Source organism: Citrus sinensis, chromosome 3 (assembly GCF_022201045.2).
Source record: "Citrus sinensis cultivar Valencia sweet orange chromosome 3, DVS_A1.0, whole genome shotgun sequence".
Classification (NCBI taxonomy): Eukaryota; Viridiplantae; Streptophyta; class Magnoliopsida; order Sapindales; family Rutaceae; genus Citrus; species Citrus sinensis.
The window spans coordinates 49279701-49301765 of NC_068558.1; the positions used below are offsets into that span (position 1 = coordinate 49279701).

Here is a 22065-nt window from a genome sequence, read left to right on the forward strand (position 1 = left end):
TTTTTATTGTACTTTTTTTTTTTTTGTTTCGAAGCCCAGCAAGCCCATAGAAACGTTTGTTGGATTGACTCCTTTGAAACAAATGTTGGTGTGTACTTTGAAAATATCGAGGTTAATTCAGTATCTACGCCAGCACACGAGTGCTGATTACGAGAATGCCTAGTTTGCCCTAACGGCTGATACAGAATTATTTGAATAAAAATGCGAGTTATGATAATTGGTCCCCTTCATTCATCTCACCGGCACATTTCTCAATGAACGCCATTAATTTTTTTCTTAAAAACAATCCATATCTCTTAATATACCTCGCGTCATGCCCAATAAACCCTTAAATCACAGTTAAGCTTGTTTAAACGTCTATAGAAGCCTCGTATCTACTGAAGAATGAAAAAAAAAAAAAATAGTGTGCTTCTAATTTGTTCATGTTATTGGTATTTCTTTTATTACAATAAATTGACCTATTTGGCTATTTATCCTTCTTGGTAATTTCATACTAAGGCAAAGCGAGAGGTAAAAACGCAGCGGTTTCTTACATGATGAGCTTAAAGAAAGAGGAGAGAGGAGATTCTGCTAACTCAGCGCCACGTGGAGAACATTTTATTTATTTTATGTTTTGTTTGTTTCTAACACGCGGAGCTCGGGGGTCCACCAAAACTTGTCCTTACTGGGGACTGGGCCGCAGAATCATCAATCAACTGAAATACTGGATCCATCAGAATCGGATTTCTCTTGCATTTTCAGTCATTAATCAATTGAAAAAGGCAACTCAGTTTGGGTTGCATCTACTTGTTTATTGTGCGATTTGGTTCAAACGCAAAGTTGGGTTAGGTTGGGACACGTGGTGGTTGGAAAATTGAGGAAAAACGACACCACACTTTCGTTTCGGCGAAAGCAAAAGCGCAAGCAAATCAAACTTTGGACTGGGACTGACAAGAGCTTAATCAACTATTATTTATTTGGAAGGGACATCAATTATTTTGTCGATGAACATGACCATCACCACTACCAAGTGGGCATATATATCGTTTAAGAATGGCCTATCCTACAATATTCTCTTTTAGTTTCTTAGTAAAATTGTCAATGGTTTTGAATAATTGATCACATCAGACGAGACAAACGTGAAACGTATTGTATTATGTAATGCACAAATCAGTTTGGGTTCAGAATACATAAATCATCATACATGACATGACGGCACGGAATTCAATGGAATTTGGACACCCAGCTTTTGTGACGCTGTCTTACTCTTTCGGTTAATTGTATTATGATTATTATATATGAAATAGAAGTCGTAATGAAATATATAAGAGACAGATCGGATGAGGAGGGCAAATACCTGGATTACACACAGAGACAGTTGACTAACTAACCGATCTACGGCGTACGGGGATTGCGACATTATCCGTTTACTTAATCCATCATTCAATTTAATTCAATCATAAGTTTCTCACTTATGGCGCGTTCGAAGAAACAGAAGCAAACCACGTAGCGCGTGCATCCACGTTCTCCTAAACCTAGGACAAGAAGGTGTTTTTTTTTTTTTCCTTAATATTGCTGTTGTTGTAAAGGATAAGATTATAGTTCCAGCGTCACACCTGATCCTGATCGGCAGACACCTCCACTAATGTAGTCGTAATGTCCCGTCGGACTTAAATCTCTTTTCTCTGACTTAAAGTTGTCCGAGTCTACGTGTCTGCTTATTCAATCCAAGTTGGGTCGATTAATGAGTAAGAAGACGCAACAACAAACCCATTGATTGAAAATCAGATTTTGGGATCTGTCTGGGTTGAGAGCTTTAATGGGAGCTAATGTGTCTGGTATTATAGCGGACAGCAATGGAGATGAATTGTCTTCATTGAGGCCGAGATTGAGCGACATGCCAGAGAGCTGCGTGGCATTGGTTTTGATGCATTTGGACCCACCCGAGATCTGCAAACTGGCTCGCTTGAATCGGGCTTTTCGGGGAGCTTCTTCAGCTGATTTTATATGGGAATCCAAATTGCCTTCCAATTATCAGTTCATTGTTGACAAAGTTTTGGGTAGCAGTAGTAAAACAAAATATGGTTGATTATTTTGAGTAAGAAACATCTTTATGCCAGGCTTTGTAATCCCAGTCCCTTTGATGGGATGGCAATAAGGTTTGTTTATTTCCAATTTATTTTCTTTGTTTTTCGACATTATAAAAAATCTGTGATTGGGTTTCCGTACAGAAATGTTTTGATGCATCCGTCAAACCATAATCGTTTGATCCTCGATAATCTTCAAACTTGGTTGCTGTTTTTGATAATAATACATCTGGTCAGATCATGACAAGTTTTCTCCGAAATTTGGAAAATTTTATATTTCTCATTCACAAGCTCTAGCAAGTGTATGTTATCTTTTTGCAAAGAACCTTTGAATTGGTGCAGATGTTTACTGTGTATAGGGGGATTCAAGTGATTTTGGTTATGTACAGGAGATGTGGCTGGATAAAAATACTGGTGGGCCTCTGTGTGTCTATTTCTTCCAAGGCTTTAGCCATTACCGGGATTGATGATCGGAGATACTGGACTCACATTTCAACTGAGGAATCTAGGTGAGATTGTTATAATAGCTATGTAATTCTGCACTGTGTTGCCCCCGGAGCTGTTTGAAATTAGTAGTGGGCAATTGCTTCGCTGGTGCTTTTAATATCATTCGTGGTCATTTTGCAATGTATTGACACTGAATTATCCATTGGAATTTAGCATTTTGTCGCTCTACGTTTCCTCTACTATCAGATTGTGTCTCAATTTCGTGTGCAGTGTACAGACTCCATTTGGCCTTTCATAATATTTGCGGAGTTGATTCTTTTTCTGCTATATCTTTCAGTTATGGCGTGCTCAGAAAATGGTTTTTCAGCAACATTCAATCTGATTGATGCTTTTAAGCTGAGTTAACACATTCATATTTTGAGTGCGTTTACTCACTGCTAGTAATTAGATTACAATGATACCGTTGGCCACCTGCTAAGTTTACAACATTTTTCTTATTTCTAGGAACTTTGATTTATTCACATTCATTCAAATATTTTGTCCAAACGAAACATAGATTTATTGCGTTGTTTATGCTTTATAGTGGTCTCCTTTTCTCCCACTGCCTGATGAATGAAGCAATTTGTTTGGGACCTGTCCCTTTCTTGCATGTTAGGTTCCAATCAGTGGCGTATCTTCAACAAATCTGGTGGTTTGAGGTAGACGGAGAGTTTGAGTTTCAATTTCCTGTTGGGACCTATAGCCTCTTCTTCAGACTACAGCTTGGGAAGCCTTCAAAGAGGCTTGGTCGTCGGGTTTTGCAAGTTTGAGCATGTCCATGGCTGGGACATAAAACCTGTTCGTTTCCTACTAACAACATCTGATGGACAGCTCGCCGTATCTCACATGTTTTTCTAGAGAATCCTGGTCACTGGGTTCATTACCGTGTGGCAGATTTTGTTGTTGAGGATCCTAGTGAATCGACAAAGATTAAATTTCATTGACTCAAATCGATTGCACTCACACAAAAGGAGGTCTTTGTGTGGACAGTGTTTTGATATGTCCCAGTAGTTTGAAAAGAGTTTGTTAGGTCATTCCTGTAAACGATGTTAAGGTTTGGTTTGTTAGGGAGTTAGTGTTATGGTTGTAGAAATATACGTGTTTTTGAAAGTCTTGTAAATCCTGCTTTCTGCTCTGGTGATTTGTTTTTCTCCTGGTGTAAATGAAATTGCTTCTTGATAGTTAACTAGGTGTGTTCTCAGAATATGCAAATTGTTTTACATTTCGGCTATCTGTTTACTCTCTGGCTAATCCTAGTTATCCCAAGCTCAAGTAAAACAGGAAAATTATACCAAGACCCCTCTTCAGAAAACGAACAATGGAGATCATTATTTTAGACGTCCATATAACTTCATAGTTACATGTTTCTGGCATTCAATCCTTAAATTTTTGTGATGGTAGTCAAGAATCTTCACCCAATTTTTAGTAGGTACCAGTTTTGATTTGCGAGGTAAAGGACAGCCAATTTAAATGATAATGGTGAGGACTATTTGCATTCTAAAATTTATTCGTTTAATTTAAAAAATAAATTTTACCCATCATACTATTACAAATGTCAAACAGTCTTTCATCAAAACTATCCCATTAATAAGTAATTATTTTCCTGTTAAACCCATAAAGTTTCATCATTCTAGAATCATTTTTGTTTACCAAAGTCATAAATACATTTTGATTTAGTTTAAGTGACTATTGAAAGGAAGTTTTAATCACAATCACAACTTTTGCTTTGTTGTTCTTTATATGGGTGATGCCTACACAATTTATTAGTCTTGTTAACTTTCTTTCTTTATCTTTTTAAAATGTGAGGATTTGAAAGACAGTTTTTGCTGAATCAAAGTTATTAGGTAAGAAAAAAAAATTAAAAAAAAATCTTAATTATTAATTCAACAATCAATAAAAATTCAAGTGAAAATTGAATTATTATCCTTCTTTAAAACATAATTTTGTCTTGATTTGAATTTAAATTAATTTGTTGTAACACCAACAATAATAACGACAATAATAATAATGTTAAAAATAATTAAAATAATAAATTTAATAACAATATTATTAATATAATAATAATGACACAATAAATAACAATAATAATAGTAGTAATAATAATACCTTTTTCTTAATTAAGATAAACAAAATTTATTAATAGAAAGGGGAGTCATATGTCTTTTTTGAAAATTAGAGAGTTTTATATTTCTTTTTCCAAACGTTAAAAGTTAACCGTCATTTTTCATGTATTTTATTGTAAATATATACAATATTATCTCTTTTTTTGTTAAAATAAACGGAATAATTATTTACAAAGGAATTTAAATATCTTTTTTTAAATATTAAAAAAATTTAATGTCCCTTCTCCCCAAAAATTGAAAGCTACCAGTCCTTTTCCCATGTCAAAAGTAAAATTTAAAGTGTAAATGGATTCACCCAAAATTATAATCGCCTTGAGATGTGAGGCCATGTTCCATTCCATACATGTGATTCGGGTTTTCTCTGTTGGGACCCAAGTCCGAAGGTGGTGGGCTGCGTATAAGCCAGCTAATTTTTTTTTTGGATTTGCATCTTACGTTTCGTTCTTATCCCCCGTTTAGGCGTTTAGTCTTCGTAATCTTCTCTGCCAAACATATATACTTAAAATAATATAAAGTTAAGATATAATTAAATTTTTTATTTAATAATTATTAATTATATCTTTAAAAATAATAAAAATCAACTCTCCGCTAAATTTAAATGCAAACAAATATTAAATTAATAATATAATAATAGGAATTTTCTCTTATTTAGGCCCTACTCAATATAACTTGGTAAAACCTCTTATATATAATATACAATATATATTTTGAGTCATGAACCGTGCTCACCTTGTTAAGGAGGAGATTTAACTGCCATGAATGTATTTAAAAATTCGATTTACAAATAAAAACGAATATTACAATAAAAGAAAAATGTTTAAATTTGTATTTTCTAGAAAGGTTCTAGAACCGTGCTCCATGTGGAAGGATCAATTCAAACTTCTAAATTATTTCTCATCCAAAGAAACAAACGAAATTGAATCAAAATCATACCCGTAAATCATCAATGTAAAACTGTGTTGGTGTTCAAACAGAGGATTATAGATAAGTTAATAGTATGACTTATGAAATATCACCAAAATTTTCTAATATAATTGAAAAAATTCAAATGGAAAAATTAATTTTGAAATTTTGATTTTGGATTTGAGAAACAAAATGGGCCCAAAGAAAATGACCGGAGGGTACTTGATTGATACCCAGGTGATGGTCGAGGGTGCCCAGGACAAAGTAAGGAAAATTAAAATAGAAGTTTGTGTTTTTGCCTTAAATTTAAAAATTGAATTTGATTGAAAAAAATATATAAATATCTGAATAAATATTTATTTTTAATATTATAAGTGATATTTTATTTATTTTTATAAATAAAAAATTTTATCAGAAAAAATAAAAGATTACTTTTTATAAATTTATACATAATATGTTTAATAGATTTTTTGGGGATAAGTTATTTATTTCTCATTTAAATAAAAAGAATCACAAAAATTTATTGTTTTAATTTCAATGTAAATATTTAAATATCGAAACATAATAAATTTAGAAAAATAAGTAAAATTTTCAAGATTTTAAATATTTAACAAAATAAACCTAATTTATTCCTTAATAATTTATCGACCGGGTCCCAAGTAAATTAAAAAGGGGAATGAAATCCATCAAAACAACAATGGCAGTCAGATAAGATTTAAAATATATCTAATGAATTAAATTAATTTTCGAAATTAGCTTTCACCAAGCTTAGCCATGCCTATGTGTGACTCCCAGTCACATGCCACCTCGCTCTGTGGCAATAATCAGTTACTCACCACCACCAACAACAATTCTCTCTCTCCCCAAAATTATTACGCTTTCTCGCTCTAGGGTTTCGCACTTTTGGGGATTTTTCTTTTGATTCCTCAATAAAGGGCAAAAATTTAATCTTTTCTCTCAACCGTGAGTCTGTGATTCCCATCCCCTGAAAAGCTTTTTTCTTTTTTGTTATGCTTTTCGGTTTAATTTTCTTCGTCAATTTCGAGCTTTTAATTTTTAGTAGTATATACCTTTGAATTTTAATGGAAAATCATAATTTTTGTGACTACTTTCTGGCCGTTTATGCGAGTGTATGTTATTGAATCTGAAACCATGTTAATAATGTATGCAAGTTTTTGTAGAATTAAAAATCCCTAATTTCTTTCATTTTTGGTTCAATAATTATAGGAGCTTTCAGATTTTTCATTTGAACCTTGCTCTCTTTACCATCTATCTTCACTCCTTGAATGTATTAAAGGGGTTTTAAGGAATTTGTGCCTGTGCGTGTGTTTTCTTTTCTATGGGGCTTTTAGGCACCGTTTGGATTTCTCCAAGTTTTATTTTGCTTATCCGTGCAAGTTCTTATTTACTGTGTTGCATTATTTCAGTTGGTCAGTTCAAATGGAGAATCGAATTGATTTTGTGAACTGGCTTGATCCCGACATGTCTATTCAGATCCTCACTTGTTTGGATGATCTATCTGATCTTCTCCGTGTTACCTGTGTCTCACGTTGTTGGCGACAGTATGGTAAGCGAAAGTATTCAGTAATGTCTATGCTTTCTTCTGTTTTTGTACCAACTTCATGGTTGTAATGCTGAGGGGTGAATTACTTGTTTTGTCTCTACTTGATGGAATTTTTCAAATGTAGACGTAGCAGAAAATCTATGGTCTTGTCCTAAAAGGTTTAAGGTTCTTTATGTGTTTTAAGATTGCAGTCTTGTCGCTGAGAGATACATAATTTTCTATGTTTTGCAGTCATTGCAAACGGTCTCTGTCGGCAGCTGTGCCTAAGAATGTTTCCTCAGTTATCGAAAGTTGTTCATGTAGTGGAACAAAGATATGGTACAAAAGACCCTGCAGAGGTGGGATCTAGTAATTTTATGGAGTGGCAAAATTTGGAGAGGGAGCACAGAGCTTATGCCTTTTTAGCACGAGGTTGTACAACATTTCCTATTAGAGATTTGATTTCAGAGCCAATCTGTGCTTCCAGCACTGATAATTATCCAGAGGAGAGCATCGACAATACTCTGGAACCTAGAGATGTAGTTGCGCAGAGAGCTTCGTACTGGTCAAGTAAAGGAAACAGCAATCCCGCCGAGCCTGAAATGCTGTTATATAAGTTGATGGGTGATCTGTGTGTTATTACTGAAGTCAGCATACAACCTTTCGAAGGTTGATCGTTTTAGAAAATTGATACTCGAGTTCTTCATTCCAAATTTCATTCTTTTTTTTTAAAGGACATACCAAATTTAATTCTTGTCACTGATGATAAGTTTATGTATTTTTTGTACAGCTTATTTTCAATGGGGTCTACCTATATATTCAGCCAAAGCTGTGCGCTTCCGAATGGGTCATCCAAAGTCTCCTGTGGATGTTCCCTTAGGTGAGTCATATAAGGACTATGAAAATAAATTCATCTGGACGTACACTTCACAAGAGTTCCCAATGGCCCAGGTAAGCTGTATTTCTAAGCTGTATTTCTAACTGTGCTATTACCTATATTGTTGCAATCAACTGAAAAGAAGCTGAAGTAAATATGAGTTTGTAAAGACTGTAATAGCATCTAGAGAATAAACCTTCAATAGATCTTCTCTTGCACCAAAATATTATCATTTGACATAATCACCTTTTGCATAATCTCACTTTAGATTGAGATAATGAGTTCAGATTGTGTGCACAAAAGGAGCCTGACAATTCTGTAATTGCTGGGGGTGCATTATGGCACATTCCCGCAGTAAGTCAATTCCATGCACAGAGATTTGATGTAAAGAGTGGCTGATACCTTTCAAGTAGCCAAATATGGATTAAAAGATGGGCAGTCCTTGACCATTGCATTTATCAGTGCCTAAAATGCCTTTTATCACCAAGAACTAATTTTGTAAATGGGAGAATAAACTGCTCATTATATTTTGTTTCAATTTGAACTTACTTTTGAGGACCATGGCTTGCCGCAAAAGGTCCTAGAAGCTGGCTGAATGCAACCGAAATGCACTTTCAGGCCTAAACTCAATCTCTTGATTGAAAAGTTTAGGATATTCTTACGAGTCAATGGCAGTATTTTTATCATTTGGTCTTCATCATTGTAAATTGTTTGTTTTGAGCTGCTATGTGACTCTCTGAGTGACACTTTGTTTCTTCTATATTTCCCATCCACATTCTAATCATCCTAATGAATTCACCAACAGGAGAATCGCCTCCAGACGTTCAAGCTTCCAGAACCTGTTTTGTGCATTGGTGGGTTTTTGCTGATTGAACTTCTGGGTAGGGTTCAGAGACAAGATATGGATGGCTTATTCTATATATGGTTTGCCCCTTCCTCTCTTTTCAATTGTTCTTTTTTGGTATTCATGGTAAATTGTTGTGAACTTTTTCAGGATCAATGTGCTAGTACCTTAATTGAATACTTTGTTATTTTAGCCATAATTTTTAGCCATAATGTTTATGTCACAGACCAGCTTTGAGTTCCAAGCTTATCCAACAATATCTTTACATTAGCATTGGCCAAACTGATGGCTGTTGGATTATGAGTTTTAGTTGATACACTGTTTTGAGGGCTTTGATGATTCATTTTGGCACCATTTTATTGATTAGAGAGAATCTTTTGAAAATTTTACTTTTATTCTGAACAAAATAGATATTCATGTCTTTTCATTTTTTTTTTTAAAAAGATGAGACATTCATGTGCTTATCTTTGGTTAGAAACTGTTATGATCATTTTGGCTACTAGCTGTGTATGAGGAGAATATGTATTTCCATCGTATACTGGCCTAATTTTGGTACTTTATTGGCATATCACAGTGTGTCTCATGTTCAGATCATGGGACGATCATTATCACCTGCATTCGGTATTGAAAGCCCTGAACCCTCTGGGAAATTTGCATTGAAGGTTCTGAGTTATGCTCAACCCACACTTGATGATCCATCCTTAATCCAGAGTGCGTATTTACGGAGGCGTGTGGGGCAGATTATAAACATCTTGCGGGGCAATGCTGTAGATGTTGTGGAATATGAGTGGGGTGAAGAAGATGATGAATCAGATGATGAGTTCGTTCTCTAGTGTGTCACATAAATCTAAATTGTATCTCCTTTTTCACTTTGATCCCTGCTTTTGCACTAAGTAATAATTCCATTTGGAGTGGCATCGTCTAAGGCCTTTTTATTGTAGTGCTCAGGCAGAAATGTATGTACTTATTCTGCATTCTCCTTGCAGTTCACCGTGTAGCCTTTGTTCGGCACCAAGTTGCTCGTTCTTTCCCTCCACTCTGGGGAATAATGGAAGTTTGAAGTTATAGTTTCCCTGTGCTCAATAGAAACATAATCTCACTCTAGAGGTTCATCTCCAGATGTCAAAACCGAGAATGGCAAAATGAGCTTAATGACGATTCTGTTTAGTGCCTGATTGTTTAATGCTGGTTGACAATGCAATGTGGTTTTCTCTGATATGGATGCTAACTGACATTTAAATTTTTATATGAATCATAAATGAAAAGACAAGCCAGGGGTATTATTACTACTTTAAAAGAGCAGAGTGATCTTGACAACAAGTGGAATATTTTAATGTCACCTTATAAGGTGGCGAATTGAGCAAAAGCATACACCAACATCTGACTTATGTAACCACTACGAATAATTATTTTAATGTCACTGAAGCTTGTGCAGCAAAGCCGCCTTTTCCATTCATGGTGCCTTGGCTTTTACTGGAGCTGGAAGTAGCTGCATCACAAAGAGCAAAAATCTAATCAGAAAATGAGCAGTGGCTAGTTGCAGTTTCCGAGAATTATATTGACCCAAAGGCTTAATCAGGTCCCGTGCTGCCGTGCAATGCTAGGATTATTTAAATTTTAATTTACTGTTTATGAAAGTCAAAGCCAATTTTTATTTTATCACTACTTGTCAATATACTAATAAAAAATTCTTTAAAAAAGTTGTCAAAATACATCTATGGACAAGTCACATCAAGATAATTTCCCAAGTAACAAAAATCTTCATATTCATGATGACTAAAGATGCCTGATGCTTCTTCTTCATCCTTCGTTCAAATCAGACCATTGTCAAATATAGTGTTTTCTTTTGTTTGGGTATTTTCAAACTCACACATTACCGTCCTATGTTCGTATATTTCATCGTTCACGAGCCAATATATAACTAACGCACTAATGAAGATACCAACCGAAAATTAACTGTAGAATTTGAAACCTGATATCAAGAGATGGGTAGCAAATCCAAAGGCTCCGATATACAACTAACACAGTAATGAAGATATCAACCGAAAATTAGCTGTAGAATTTGATACCTGATAACAAGAGATGAGAGAGGTAACAAATCCAAATGCTCCTGTTACACGAGGAGTAACTTTCTTGGGGGCCAATTGAAGCAGCCCAACCGCCACCACAATGTCCATGGCTGATTTGACAAGTGCTAGAGACCTCTCATTTGATTTTTTAAGTTTAGCTTGGTATTGTTCATTCTGCAATAAATCCCAAGGAAAAAGAAAAAGGGATGGAGAAAGACAACAGTTAGCTAGGAATTCAGTAGGTGCAAACGTTTCATTGTTAACTTATTGCGGAAACGTTAGGTTGGTATACTTTATGCTTATCACTGTCCTTAAGCTCCTTCTCTAACTTTTTCATTGATGTAGAAAGCCTCCCAAGCTCTCCAAGCTGACACATGGAAGGGATAAATTGGATTAGACAAAACCATCATAACAAGAAACTATTCCAAATTTAGAATTCCAAAATATAGAAGCCAGTGGTTAATAGAAAACTAAAAGCAACACACCTCAACTAATGTGCTACAAACTGAGGAACCCATCCAACAAAAAAGAGATATCCGACCAAGCAATTCTGCACGCTCTTTGTTCTGTTGCAAAAGTACCATCGTAGTTGATCTTTTTGGGAAGGGTAAAAAAAAACTTACAAACCTAAAATGAACGTACAGAACTGTCTTTACCTTGTAGATGCCTGATCTGCCAAGCCAAACGACTTGATCAAGAAATAAGAAAGTTGACAATAATGCATTCTTGGACTGAAACATGCAAACAATTAAGAAGTCAAAGCCATGGAAGGAAAAGGGAGAGGGGAAAAAAAAAGACAATAGAGAAGCCATTTCACAAACTATTTATACCTTTCCCAGCAAAACAAGTGGTAGCGGAGTTCCTTGGGGAACTGGGCTGATAAGAGCGTGCAAATCATTGACAAACTGCAAAAACCAGAGTTACAACCAAATCATGTCAGCATGAGACACATAGAAATATAAGTTCAATATCAGATTTCAACAAACGTTTCAACTAAACCTCAGAGAGAAAATAAGTTCACAAATCTGCTTCTTTCTTAAGCTCTTGCTTACAGCAGGCAGAATAAAACATTATCAGTTAATAAATGACATGTCATACAAAGCTACCAAAGAAACCAAAAACCTATGCTACGGTTACTTCAAAAAGAATACTATAAAGCGTAACCTTAAAAAGACGGAAAACTTTCCGGGCTAAGCTGGTTGACTTGTCAACATTTTGGGCAGTACCAGGCTGTCCATCACTCAAGAATTTTGAACCATATTGTATAGCTCTGCATATCTTGTCCCTGGCTTCAGCCTTATTCAAATACAAAACCACAAGTGCAAGTTCTGCTCTGGTTGCATCCAGTGTACTCATTTTTTATCCTGTAATCAAGGTATTTGCGGTTCGTTATGATTCATGTATAACTCAGATTAACAAAATAACATCAGGCATACAATGTTCAAAATACCACATCACAAATATAAAACAGAAGCAAAATATGTCAATCAAAACCAACAGAAGTTAAATCAAGTCAAGCAAGAGCTTAACTATAAAAAGCATATTATCCATTGTCCAAGGGAAAGTGCCATTTGAAAGATCCGTCCATTCTCAACGAATTAGAAAACTATAAGGTGGAGACCATTCAATTAGAGGATAAAAATTACACAATTACAATTGGCAAAAAGAATTTGAACAGCTCATTAACAAGAATACATGTCAAGATAACTTTAGGAAGTATGATTAACCAAAAGTTGCAGCACTAAATCTTGTTACAACTTCAAATTTCTATCCAAGAATCATCACCATGAACCGCTAGCCGCCCTATAACTGCATGAGACAATCTACAGCAAAGTACATAAACATCCCAGAATAGCTTCTGCGTCAGATAATCTCTTCTAAACCGGCAGATTATGATACTGTATTTCTCCAAGAAAAACTCAGAAACTAAATGAAAAAAAAAAAAAATGGTGGGCCGTAAACAAACAGAGAGCAAGAGAAAAAGAAAAAAAAAACAATCTTCCTTCCAAGACTTTTTTTATCTCAACCCTCAGTTCAACTGCTAACCACAATAAATTTCCAAGCAACCCAACGGAGTAAAACAAGATGAGCGAATAATTCATCAACAAATGAATAAAATCACAAAATCTAAAACCCAATATCTAAAATCACATTAATTAATCATGATTCCCAAATAAAAATCAAAACCCATAACTCAATAATCAAACAAAAAGCAGCTTATTGCAGTAAGCTTTCACATAAACATAAACATAAACAAAAATCGATTTTACATACCTAAAGTACAGATCAAAAGGTCCAAAAGAAGAGAAAAATAAAAAAGAACTGGGGTTTGTTTATTATAGGCGAACACAAAATTTTTTTTCTTTTTTTTTTTACCCAAATCTTACTAAGATACTCTTATTATGTATATGATGGATTGATAGAGAAGAGTATGGTACCGAAAAAAGTGCGCAACGATTTGGCCTCGAAAAGCTCAAATTTTGCCTTTTTTTTTCTTATTTCCCTTAATTTTATCTGAGAAAAGTTGCAGAGGCTGCCCTTTAGTTAAGCTACCGTCAGCTATAGCGTCGTTTTGCTTCGGATGACCGGATTGCTTCTCTATCTCCGCAAATGATAGACTGTGATAAGGGCTTGTTTGGTCCTCTATTTTCCAATGTAATAAAACAAAATCATTGGCCGTTAATTGTGTAACCGTAATTCCTCCGAGAGTTTTTGCATAAGGTCCCACTACCACAACTCATGATCCGACCGTTGATTTTTTTTTTGTTAGGGCGAAATGATTTACGAATTACGATCACGATTCATTTTCGTTTTCATTATACAATAATAAAGATAAAGGAGGAAACCGTAAACAAGTAATCAATGTATGTACAGTGTATAAATATAATTAAATTTAATATAACCACTATTTATATAAAAAAATTTAAAATAAATATATAATTATAACATTGTTTATTTATTACATGGGTGATAAAATACATGTGCCCCACAAGTTTTCTAAATTTGTGCTCCGTTCGGTTCACACCAATCCGAAGAATGAGAAATATGGACGGCTCTGTTCAGCGAGTCACTGCTGCGCTGTCACTTATCTGGAAGCGCAGAAATCAGAAAATGGAATCGGTTGCCCCAAAACAAAAAAGCCCATTCTTTTGCCATCCTAAAAGCCCACTAAACACTAGGCTTCAAACTGTTGATAATGCAGTGCAGAATCAGTTGTTTACTCTTTAGCTAATTCAGGAGATGCGGATGGATGCTTTGAAGTGAAAACACAACAAAACTAGTGGGGTTAGGTCCTGGTGCTGTACAAGTATGACAACAAACTCTATCTATCTTAAGTGATGTCGTGTTGACTTTCCATATCATTTTGCGGAGCAGGCCTAACTGAAATACCCAAAAGTTTTAAAAAAATAAAAATAAATCACAACAGTTCTCGTAACGGCTTTATTCTCTTAAACTCTCTGATAAGTATCACCTTTTCTGCAGCTGTCAAAAATATATTTTTCTTTTAACCCAAATTTCAACCATTGAGCAGTAAAGACCAACTAAAAGTGCACGAGCATCATGTCAGTCCCAGCAAGTTTTAGGTTGAAAAGCGTTCAAAGAGAAATCATTTATGATCTTATCCCCCACCGAGCGAGCTAGGATATGGAATCCAGGACAATGGCGGAGAATTGTACAAGTAATTATAAGGCTAAATGATACACAACAGTACAACGGAGTAAACAATTGCTCTCAGGCTCTCAGCGACTGAAAGCTGTTGACCAGAGATGGCACATTCAAATAAATAAAGCCTAATAGATACAAAGAGTAATAATAAAATAAATATGTAAAGAAAGCAATTTTAACCATTATTATGATCTATGCATAGGAAACAACAGTAGAAAAGAATAAAGAATGACAAGGGATAAAATCTTCATCATAACAGATCATGATTGCAACACGTTCAAGTGCAAAGGCAAGTTGTGGTAAATGGCGATATCGTTGAGAACTGAAGAAATTGGGGGGAAAAAAAAACATTATACATTTATAAACATTAATAATAATGACGTCGGTTGCATGGTTGAAACATTATGAATATCATTGACTACTTTTGTTTCATACAGATCATGAAACATCAACCATACAACAGAAGCTATAGAAGAGGCCTTGTTACACAAAGGGTGATTTTCTTGTCATTTTCTATTTTCTGCTGAAAAAACTTCTCAACCTTCCTCTTTCCAATCGCTCGAGGAGCTTCCTTGCACCTGGAATGTCCATCTCAGAAAGCTTTTTAAGATATCCGATTGCACCATAAGAAATCATCAGCTTCTTACATTTCTTACTTGGAGAAAGAGATGCCAGGCAGGCCACTGCATATTTCTTTGCAGTGTTTTGTGGACTTGGGTCGAGCAATTGGACCAAATTTGGCACACTTTTATCATCCCTTTTGACTTCTCTGCAGTTCTGCGGAAGTGTCACCAAGCTTGAAATTGCTTGGGCTGCAACTTCTCTAACACTATTTGGTTTAGCTTCAAGCAACTTGATGAGCAGAGGTGTACACCCAGCTTCACCCACCAATTTTTTCATCTCTGCTGAGGTGCAAACCCTACAGAGAGCCGATGCAGCAGCTTGTTGTGCACCCAATGATCCTGCCTTAAGCACATGCACCAAACGAGGGAAGAAACCAAGAGAAATCAAAACCTCCTCAGAAACTGAACCAACCAAATTCCTCAATGCCCCAACTGCAGACTCCTGGGGCAAAGGACCATCAAGGTATGCCAATAAGCTTCGTATTCCACCTTCTGAAACCACAGACCTTCTTAGATTCTCATTGCTGGCAGTGAGATTCTGCAAGCACTCTGCAGCATATTCCTTGGATCCCAATAAAATTCCACAATCTAGGAGTTTGATCATAACCGAGACAATCCCTTCTTCAGCAAGCATTTGGCGAACCTCAGGAACAGCTGATATATTCTTCAACGTACAGGCAGCTGCTGCCTGCGAAACAGAGTCACCAGTTTGACAGATCTCAATAAGAGGTCGAACCCCACCATGTCCCACAATTGCCCGGGCCATTTCTGCCGACATTGACAATCTTTGGAGCGAAATTGTAGCCTTCTCTTTACCCACAGTGCTACCAGACTCAACAAGCCTAATGAGAGGAGGCAAAACACCTTCTGAAACAAGCCAATTCTCACAACTACCTGATTCAGCAAGTGAGCATATCACAGTAACAGTCTTTTCCCGTATACGAGGAGAAGTTGCTGTTAACAATTGGACCAGAGCAGCAATATTGCTCCGCCCCATAACAGCCAAAACATTCTTTTCATCCTCTTTCATGGCCTCAACAAGGCTGTCAAGAGCTTTGTGCTTTGCCTCCAAGTGCCCGATCTGAAGCCGTGCAAGTAATTCCCTTGTATTGCCATGTGTTGTAGCTTCGGCATCTGTTGAAGAACCAGCCACAGACAAAGGCAACGTAGCCTCCCCAAGCACTCCTGTCTTGATTAGAAGTCCACAGTCGTGCAAATTCAAATCCAATTTCCCTGATAAGGCATCGAGATCGCTCTGCATCCTAAGCTTCCCTTCATACTTCTCCTTCACACATAACTCTGCCAATTCAATTGCTTCCTTCAATGTCTTTGACACTGCCTGCAATTGCTCCCTACACAATGCATTTTTGGAAAAGCAAGGATGGCTTGACAAGTCGGATAAATGCGACGGGATCTGCTCCAATTTGGAGATTATCATCTTCCATCTACCAGGAAACCCCTTAATCTGTCTTGCCTTCTCAACAGCCACTGGAACAAGCTCTTGTGCATGTAACAGCCACTCATCAGCCGATTGAATATTGGCCAATGCCCCGTTACCACCATCTTCCACCATGATTATAATCTGGATTGGATCAAACAAATCAGCTGCAGAGTTGTTTTAACTGAATTCGATAGACAACCAAACCTTAATACAATGTCCCAGATGAGGAAAAAAAGGATCTCTGGATAGAAAATTTGAAGGCAGTGGAGCAGTTGCAATTATAAGGCGTGTAATATTATAAACTATTATTATTGCAAATAAAATAAGACAAATTAGACCAACATCAAGCCTCTCGAGAATCTTGTATGATCACAAAAAGCTTGTTTGCTGAAAACAAGACCCGACCAACACAATCAAAGTACCTAAAGATGCCCCCACGAGTAATTTCCACTGTTTAGTCAAGTGATATCATTAAATGCCAACCATAATTGATTTTTTTTTTATAACACGTACTCATGGAGACACAAAAGTTTCTAAAATATCGTTAAATGACGATGTAAGAAGTTACTTTTAACGGCCTTGAGTGCCGTCTAATTAAGAAGCCGTCGTCGGTGAGTAACTTGTTTGAAATACCAAAACACCCTTTTACATATCAAGCAAAAAAAGAGAGTTCCATCGTTACTGTGAGGGGCAAATTGGTGAGAGACAATGAAACCCACAACTTTACTTTTCACCAAGAAGATTTGATGCTGATTCCGATCTACATCCAACGGTCAAGAATCACAGGAGAGACAGGAAAAGTAGGAATACGTATTGCCATTTTCACCCCCTAGCTGGTTTGACTGAGAAAGAGAGAGACTTCCCTTTGAAGAGAAGATAGGAGGAGTCTCTATCTACAGTTGTACATATGTAGAGTGTATTTAAATTCTCCTCAATGGACCCAACTCCACTAAAAATCAAAACAAGTACGCAATGAACTGGAGAAAATTTTCAAATTTGGCGTGCTTATGTATACAGACACCAGAAAATGGGTCTCTCTCTCTCTCTCTAGTTTCTGAGTAAGCACAAAGAAACAGATTAAGAAAAATGATAGCAAACAGATTTGATCAATTGTGAAGAACCCAGATAAGAACAAAACAAAGAGAAGCCATTTGCAGAAGAAAAAGAGGAAAAGCAAGAATCAAAGAAAGCAAACGAAAAAAGCGTCAAGAACCAACCTTTAATTGAGACTCAGAAACTGAAATCTTGATCTTCTTTTTTCTCCAGAAAGCAACCCAATAAAGCTTAATCTTCAAAATTCCAGGAATTGGCAACCCAGAATGGCTTTATCTTCAAATCTATTCATCACGTTCTCTCTGAACTGAGACCCAACAATGCTTCCATATTTAGCAATCAACTACAGCTAGAGCATTCCTGAGAACCAGACATGTACAGAAATTGTTTGTTTCTTACTGAAGAAACAGACACTTAATGCTCGAAATCACGGAACAAAACGCAAGAAACTTCAACTAAGAAAATGAAAGAAGCTCTAGATTGAAAACCCAAAACCCATTAAAGTATTTTTCATTTTTAACGGAACAAGACAGAACAAATAATACAACAATCACGATCCAATTCAAAAATCAAATTTTACTTCAAGTCCCTCTCTCCTTTTCTGTTCATATAGAAGCCGTGTCAGGTCTTTTGTCCCTTTAGATTCTCTCACTAAAATAAAAATTCAGAAAACGCATTAATTATTTTAATTTTATATTATAGGCAAGTAGTAGTAGTTTTAGAGCGAGAAAGAGAGCGTTATGGAGAGAGAAAGAGCTTGTGTTTGAGACAGAGATGCTTAACTGTCCAGCATCATCAAAAAATCTTACGGCTCTGATTTATGTTTGGACAGAGGATATGACCGTTGAGATTGGATGAAATTTGAATGTGCTTTTCAGAATTTTTACGTTGGGTGACGTGGCGGTGTATGCCACGAGCGATATAGGGTCAGCTTCAAAGTTTAAAAAGCGTTCATGGTTGGTTTAGACTGCACATGCGTGAAAGATAACTTCTTGAGACCTGTGTGACTGCAGAGCGAATTTACAAACATGGACTCAAAATGGGTGTAAAATTTCAAGACTGCCACCAAAATATAGAATGGGGACAGCTAGGCCCAGGTAGGGAATGTGAATTAATGGGCGGGGGTAGGCTTTTCCGAGCCTTTCTTAGAAAAAATGAGGGTCGGGCCCGTTGCGGGCCTGGGTTTTTAAAATTTAAAATTAATTTTTTAAGTTGTTGTAAATTTATAAATTATAATGGTTTAATAATCAATTAGTTATTATAATTTATAATGAATTAGAAGAAATAATAATTTAAAATAAATAAAGTAAATAAAAATTTAGAGATTTAATTTTTTAATATTAGATCATCTAATTCAAGTATTCTCTTAATTATTTAATGCTTAAGAGAGAGTTTAACATCATGATTATAAAATTTTATAACATTATTAATTTACAAATTAAGTATTCAAGTAATAATTACACTTTTAGATTTTAATTTATAAATTTATATTTAAAAATTAGATGGTTGGGCTTGGCTTAAGTTTTTTTTTTTTAAGCCCTTCTCCAAGCTCTCAAAGGGTTGGGGGGCTGGGCTGGATTTTTTACTAAACCTAAGCCTCAGGGGTCAGGGCCTTGTTATTTAATATTATTATTTTTCTAATACAATCATATTTATACCCCCACATTATTTTATTAATGATTTTATCATTTATTAATAGATAACCGATCCATCTAATCAATACTTGAATTTTATATTTCAAAAAAGAAATCAAATTTAAAATTTTGAATTACACAAGTAATAATATGTTCGAATTATCAAATCATACAAAGTTATGATTATGTCTATCTCATCATGAATGTATAAATTGTAAACACGCAATTTTAAAGATTATGATTGTTTTGGACCCTTAATATTTCAAAATTTGACTATTCTATAATTTCATACAGAGGGTGTCATTATCTTTAATTTATATATGTTGTTAGGACTCGTTTGATCAATTATTTGAAATGGGGATGCCTTTTTTTATAATGTTCACATGGGACTCGACACATCATTCCAAGACCAAAATGCTTTAAGTATGTAAGAAGAGAAACATAAGAAAATACCAAAGCAAGATTTTGAATAAACAATGTGAGACGCGTAGCTTCAAGTTACAAGAAGGGCAGAAACTTCGATAAGATGTTGATGTTGTTTATGCTTTTGAAGTGAAAATGTGAAAATGGCATGTTGCTTTTTAATAATCAAGGCCAATAGCTTCCTTCTTTAAAATCAATGGGTTTAATGACAGAAAACGAGAAAGGCCTTTTGAGATCACAAGCGAGATCACCAAGGTGCGTGTTATGTGCTGCGTCCATTCTGGCCCAGCGTTGGCAGGATGGAACTGTGCTGTATGTCCGCTAATCGGTCTGTGTATCTTATGTCCTCTTGGCGCTGTAGCCAATCCATCTTTATTAGTAGGAAGGGTATTTGACACTCCAATGATTGGAGTCCAATCCTTGTTGTTTGCTGCAAAATAAAGAAAAACCGAAAGGTTTTCAACTTTTGATACAAAAATCATAATATTACCACGTATTTGGCTATTGATTTCCATAGATACGAAAAAATACACAAGCAAAAGTCCAAATTTTTAAGTCTAAAAAAGTAAGCTTAAATAAGATTGAGTTCTAGTCAAAGTCTAGTTCAACGGGACTATTCTGAAAGGTCCTCAAGGCTTAATGAATACACTTGAGATTTCTTATCAAACACAGGCAATTTGACACAAAAATTGGCATGCGAATTGCCACGCAAATATTCTACATGTGTAAGATCACGCCAAGCAAATATGCAAACTAGTTAAAATACTTTCCTATGCTACAGAGAACATGCAAAACTTATTTATGGGATCCTTAAATTCATGCGATGGCCGTATATGTAAAAATTAAGGCATTATACTTCATGCTATTGATGTCATGAAAGAGCATATCTTGTGTAATATACTTTATATCATATCACATGTCACGCGATAAATGTGCTTTTCATACAGTACAAATGAACTCAAACAACTCATTTGAGGCTCACTGTGATAGGTGTGGTGCGGACGGTAAGAGGAGTGATCCAAACTAATTATCTAGTAAATATATTAAGGTTCGATCCATTTGGTGGCTACGTGGGATCGTGCAAGATTTAGTAGATAATATAACTAGCAAAAGGCTTAACTTTAATGTTTAACAAAACTAGGAACTCATTTGATAAATTCTAAGATTATATATATCACTTACATGATGACTGTCATTTTGTAATAATTTATTATCTTGTTATGTCTGTGTAGAGAGAGAGAAAGAGAGATTTCAATCAGAGATCCAGGATCATATTAAAGTTAAAAATAACGTAGAAGATAAAAAATATAAATTTCAATACACTAGAATGACAAAATACATTGAATTATAATTTGTGTTTTTTGTCTTTTAACTTATTCCTAACGTTAATATGGTTAGGCTTATTTTTCAAAGGATAATATTGCAATTCACATTTGACTATGACTCTTCAACTCCTAATGCAAATATGGATCATAAATACATAAGGTGTGTTTGGGAGTGAGGTGCTATAACTTTTAAGTTACAACTGTTGTGGAATAAAAGTTACAGCTATGGAATAGAAATTGGAAAAAAAAATTTACTAACCTGTCAAAGCCCAGCTACAAGTGTTACCAAACACCTTAGTAGCTGGGTTTTGGCAGCCCAACTATCTCACCACACTCCCAAGCAGACTAATAAACCTATAAATGCATAGACAACAAGCATTAGAAAGAGTAGAGAATTATTATATTATACGATTCAATAATCATTGATATAAAGAGTAGATAAATGATTGAATTATCATTCATATAAAAAAATTATGATTCATATAGAGATCACAACTTAATAAGCTATAGAAATAATAATTAAAGTAGTCCTTTATTTTGTAGAGTCCTTTGGATCCGACCCGATACTTTGTGAGTGTGATCACTTCTCTATATACATTTTCCTATCATATTTTTCACTAATTTTTTTTTCCTTGTGTCTTTTTGCAGGTCTTTTTTTCCTAGAGCCATGAGAAGCTACAATAGGCCTTTTTCTAGTCTATTATCGCTTCAAGAAGGACGTAGGGTTCAATTTTTTGAATCCTCCTTAAGGGGACATGTCAACAATTACAAAAACTCCCCTATAATCACTAGCATTAACATGTGTACTTTGCATTTGATAACTGATAGCTTTAAAATAATCTTATCAATTTATTAAACATATACAACAAATAATGATTTAGTCCTCAATGATGCTCATCTTACGATGACCAATAGTGCCATATGAGTTGTTTGATCGATCCACAACTTAAGTACTATTCACAAGGAGCCACAAAATTATATTGTGTCCA

The 22065-nt window shown here is 35.3% G+C and overlaps 3 protein-coding genes and 1 pseudogene across 6 annotated transcripts; 2 read left to right on the plus strand and 2 right to left on the minus strand.

The window, feature by feature from the left end:
* Positions 1-1570: 1570 nt before the first annotated feature.
* LOC127901219 (F-box protein PP2-A13-like) lies at positions 1571-3738 on the plus strand (annotated as a pseudogene).
* Positions 3739-6326: 2588 nt separating this feature from the next.
* Positions 6327-9912, plus strand: LOC102625865 (F-box protein At4g00755). Of its 2 annotated transcripts, none has more exons than XM_006490951.4 (6): positions 6327-6541; positions 7006-7145; positions 7374-7790; positions 7912-8072; positions 8804-8922; positions 9417-9912. In XM_006490951.4, the coding sequence occupies exons 2-6, from the start codon at positions 7019-7021 to the stop codon at positions 9673-9675; spliced, it is 1083 nt and encodes a 360-aa protein (XP_006491014.1). In that variant the 5' UTR covers positions 6327-6541; positions 7006-7018; the 3' UTR covers positions 9676-9912. The 2 variants fall into 2 exon arrangements, with proteins under 2 accessions (XP_006491014.1, XP_024948270.1); XM_025092502.2 differs by lacking the exon at positions 6327-6541 and adding an exon at positions 6566-6708.
* A 189-nt stretch (positions 9913-10101) lies between these two features.
* On the minus strand, positions 10102-13545 carry LOC127898623 (peroxisomal membrane protein 11D). Of its 2 annotated transcripts, none has more exons than XM_052437297.1 (8): positions 13350-13545; positions 12076-12275; positions 11742-11816; positions 11568-11642; positions 11397-11477; positions 11204-11278; positions 10912-11085; positions 10102-10331 (listed from the first exon to the last, which is right to left on the minus strand). In XM_052437297.1, exons 2-8 carry the CDS (start codon positions 12265-12267, stop codon positions 10296-10298), a joined length of 708 nt encoding a protein of 235 aa, XP_052293257.1. In that variant the 5' UTR covers positions 12268-12275; positions 13350-13545; the 3' UTR covers positions 10102-10295. The 2 variants fall into 2 exon arrangements, with proteins under 2 accessions (XP_052293257.1, XP_052293258.1); XM_052437298.1 differs by lacking the exon at positions 13350-13545 and adding an exon at positions 13186-13343.
* Positions 13546-14908: 1363 nt separating this feature from the next.
* Positions 14909-18457, minus strand: LOC127901361 (vacuolar protein 8-like). 2 transcript variants are annotated; one of them, XM_052438505.1, is made up of 2 exons: positions 17859-18457; positions 14909-16782 (listed from the first exon to the last, which is right to left on the minus strand). In XM_052438505.1, the coding sequence occupies exon 2, from the start codon at positions 16771-16773 to the stop codon at positions 15091-15093; it is 1683 nt and encodes a 560-aa protein (XP_052294465.1). In that variant the 5' UTR covers positions 16774-16782; positions 17859-18457; the 3' UTR covers positions 14909-15090. The 2 variants fall into 2 exon arrangements, with proteins under 2 accessions (XP_052294465.1, XP_052294466.1); XM_052438506.1 differs by having other exon boundaries at positions 14909-17695.
* Between the last annotated feature and the right edge of the window lie 3608 nt (positions 18458-22065).

Bases quoted from the DNA above. Each gene is read 5' to 3' on its own strand.
- LOC127898623 (XM_052437297.1), bottom strand. From the start codon at position 12,267: ATGAGTACACTGGATGCAACCAGAGCAGAACTTGCACTTGTGGTTTTG. The intron at 11,643-11,741 runs GTATAAATAGTT...TGCATGTTTCAG, and splicing joins CACTTGTTTTGCTGGGAAAG to TCCAAGAATGCATTATTGTC. The intron at 11,279-11,396 runs GTGTGTTGCTTT...TCCATGTGTCAG, and splicing joins TTTGTAGCACATTAGTTGAG to CTTGGAGAGCTTGGGAGGCT.
- LOC102625865 (XM_025092502.2), top strand. The intron at 7,146-7,373 runs GTAAGCGAAAGT...TATGTTTTGCAG, and splicing joins ACGTTGTTGGCGACAGTATG to TCATTGCAAACGGTCTCTGT. The intron at 8,923-9,416 runs GTTTGCCCCTTC...GGCATATCACAG, and splicing joins GATGGCTTATTCTATATATG to TGTGTCTCATGTTCAGATCA.
- LOC127901361 (XM_052438505.1), bottom strand. From the start codon at position 16,773: ATGGTGGAAGATGGTGGTAACGGGGCATTGGCCAATATTCAATCGGCT.